The sequence below is a fragment of the Papaver somniferum genome, chromosome 7 (assembly GCF_003573695.1).
Source record: "Papaver somniferum cultivar HN1 chromosome 7, ASM357369v1, whole genome shotgun sequence".
NCBI lineage: Eukaryota > Viridiplantae > Streptophyta > Magnoliopsida > Ranunculales > Papaveraceae > Papaver > Papaver somniferum.
Window position 1 is genome coordinate 170,590,163 of NC_039364.1, and position 3,459 is coordinate 170,593,621.

The 3,459-nt window shown below is 36.8% G+C and overlaps 1 protein-coding gene across 1 annotated transcript; it reads right to left on the reverse strand.

The window, feature by feature from the left end:
* Positions 1 to 221: 221 nt before the first annotated feature.
* On the reverse strand, positions 222 to 2,963 carry LOC113293160 (histone-lysine N-methyltransferase ATXR6). The gene is made up of 6 exons (XM_026541894.1): positions 2,633 to 2,963; positions 2,443 to 2,523; positions 2,125 to 2,345; positions 1,280 to 1,380; positions 983 to 1,195; positions 222 to 558 (listed from the first exon to the last, which is right to left on the reverse strand). Exons 1-6 carry the CDS (start codon positions 2,910 to 2,912, stop codon positions 399 to 401), a joined length of 1,056 nt encoding a protein of 351 aa, XP_026397679.1. The 5' UTR covers positions 2,913 to 2,963; the 3' UTR covers positions 222 to 398.
* Between the last annotated feature and the right edge of the window lie 496 nt (positions 2,964 to 3,459).

Genomic DNA, 3,459 nt, shown 5'->3' on the forward strand with positions numbered 1-3,459 from the left:
ATCAAAAATATGAATCATGAGCTGATTGTGGTCCTCTGGTGGTCTTTTCCAGGAATGGACCATTTTACTACCAATAGCTTCATGAACTAGAGTAGGATGGTCCAAATGCATGACCAACAAAAACAAATCTCCTGCTTCCTCTTCCAGATCTTTTGACAGGCTAGAATTGATGATATGGGGAAGTTAAGAAGCACAATATAGGGAAAATCAACACACAAATTATTAGTACCCTCTAAATTCTCTCTTCTCATTTCTTGAAAATTTGTGTTCTTGTACATTTGTCGTCAGAGCCCAATATGAGCTTCAACAGATTATGTTAGATTTCAATAAAATGGGTAACAACACAACTTATAGGAGTATCACAATTTTTCCAGGTTTAGCAAGTAAAATAAGATAAATTAGACAAAGTGTTCAGTTGGGTACTCTTGTTCTAGTCCATTATAATCGTAGTATAATCGTTCACCCTTCTTTATATCTCTATTTGCAATCAGTAGGACACGACATTCGCCATTGACGTTAAATCTTACACATTTAAGATTCTGCTTCTTCCTTCCTTCCCTGTTTCATAAAAATATACAGGTTTAGTCTAGTTGCGAAAGGTGCATGACTGCAGCCCATTCATTTACGAGGCAAAAAACTGAATTTGGGCTAGAAATTTGAAATGCCTCTCCTTTTGTCTATAATAAGGTCTAGTATTCAAATTTTAGGCCCACAGTCAACATTTTTTTAAGAGTTATCTAACAGGGTTTTAAAGTTCAATCGTGTACTCATAATAAGCATCCTCGATCTACTAGCTGTTCACTATATGACATTAACTACCCTAACCATTTAAGTATCTAGTAATTCTTAAGGTGAGGTATGTGATCATGGGCAGTAATTTTCATAGTAAATGTGATGCAAACCAAAAACAAAGGTGGCTAAGAAAGTTGAAGCTTATATCGGTGAACAAGAAACTTGATTAAAAATGAGAAAGAAATCTTACGGGCTGTGATTGTTGATGCCATTGATATATCGAGCAATGTTTCCACGCTTATCAGGACATATAACAAGGCTTTGTGAAGTATCAGATGCAGAAATTAGGGTCATCATACTATCACCATCATCATGTTCACGGTTCTTTAAGAAATCAACATCGCCAGTATACTCAGTAATTATAGTCAAATCCTTGATAGGCTTATCTGCTTCTACAGTGAACCTGTTTGATCAATCAAACACAATGAGTCTACATATGATCATCAGTCGCAAAAGAGAGAAATTTGGGTTTGAAGAAATAGCTCACCCTTCTTGTGGATCAAAGACAACTAAAAGAGGAGGCCATTCTCCTCTTTCCATCATGCTCTTGCACAAGTTTAGGGTGTCAATATCTTCTTTTGGCAAAACCTAAAATGCAGATACATTCATACAAAAGAAAGTAGTTAGTCAAATAACAAACGGAAGCCCTTTTCTGCCAAGCTTAACCAACGTTTTATCTAACTAAGGAGGTGCGTGAAATTACACTGCCTCATAAGTGTGGATAGTAAGTCATTGTTTTTCTTACATTGGTTTCCTAGCATCAGTAATTTGGGCAGGATGTCACCTACCAGAACCATAAGACATCATTTTTGTCATCGTGGTTATTCTAGTGATGGTAAGTTGGGCAGGATGTTACCTGCAATCTGGACCAGAAAGTAAATAAATCCTTAATTGGTTCAGTGGGTGAGAAATTCTATCTAATCTAGGATGCACCAATCAATACTGTATTAAGCTACGAATGCACCAACTCAATACGGTATTAAGTTGGGCAGGATGTTACCTGCAATCTGGACTAGAAAGTACATAAATCCTTAATTGGTTCAGTGGGTGAGAAATTCTATCTAATCTAGGATGCACCAATCAATACTGTATTAAGCTGCGAATGCACCAACTCAATACTGTATTAAGTTGGGCAGGATGTTACCTGCAATCTGGACTAGAAAGTAAATAAATCCTTAATTGGTTCAGTGGGTGAGAAATTCTATCTAATCTAGGATGCACCAATCAATATCAATAAGGCAGACCCATATTGGAGTGTCATTGCGAATTTAACCTTCACCAGCTTTGAATGTGCCCCAAAAATAATAAAAAGAAAATAAGAATTTGTTTTACCTGCATTCCTCCATCCTCGAGAGTAGGGTTATTTGCTGATCTAGGAGCTAATCCGTCCACATATGTGAGATAATTACTGAATTTGGTACCAGTTGTCGTCAATGCTGTAGCCAACGAAGCCATTTGCTCCAATCTCCTTTCAGGATCCTCCGTTGGATTGAAAGCCAAAAGCTTCCTCTTCTTCTTAGACATAACTAGACTCTTCCGTCTCTTTCTAATGTCTGTAAAAAATAAAATGAAAAACATTGAAAATTAAAAATTGAAGAAAGGGAATAAAAAAAAAACGGGTCAGGTTAACTAAACCCTAATTATCCTTACCCTTACACGGCTTCTGAGTCAAATCTGAAGATCTTTGAATCCGGAAGAAATCAACTATTTTAGTCTGAACAAGAGGAAATTCTGTATAAAAAAACAAATTAAATCCCATTAACTCCGATTGAAGAAAAAAAATTGGGGGAAAAATGTAAAAATAAAAATGAAATAAGAACCCTAGAATCAATTAACATACTTTTGAGCTTTTTGTCTTGGGTGCAAGCTGCGCAGTACCAAGAATCTTTAGGGACTGAAACTAATATAGGTCGGAGACAATATAAATGAAAACCTAAATCACATTTATCACAGAGAAGAAGCTCGTTGGCGTTATCGCCAGATCCACATTCTTCACAATGAGTATCATCGTATTCTTCATCTTCTTCAATTTTTTGATGGGTTTTCTTCTGTGGTTCCGCGGAAGAGAGAGGATTTAAAGCTTGAAATCTTTTTCTCTTTAAGATTTTTGCAGCAGCCATGGCTAGAGAAAGAGAGAGAGTGTGTGTGTGTGAGCTAAGAGTGGAGATGGAAAAATGATAACAAATGAAATGTTAGGTTTTGCATCACCGTGAGGTTTTTAACGGTGCAGATGTACGTTTTTGGCGCGTTTATTTGGTTCGCGGGAACGAGTTTGGCGCCAAATTTTACGTCTACCACGTGTACAATAATGAAAAAGAAATTAGATATGATTTTCGGAGTTTCGATTCGTCAACTTCCTTTAACGAAGGTGTAGATTACCAACCCAAATTAGCCCATTTTTATCCCACTATGGGACGAATAAAAGAAATGTATTGGTTTACCCATTACGGCCCACTAACCCGAGCGTTCCTTCCAAATATGTGCCGCTTTTCTTAACTGCCCATTACTTTTTCTGTTTTCCGGTAATTATTTACGATTTCACCCATTTGCCACCTCGCTTTTCCTATTTGTCATTCTGATTGGTTGCCACCCCTACTTATCCTATTCGCCGTCCATATATTTTTTCACATATCCTAAATACTGCTCCTTTGACTTTTTTGTTTACAT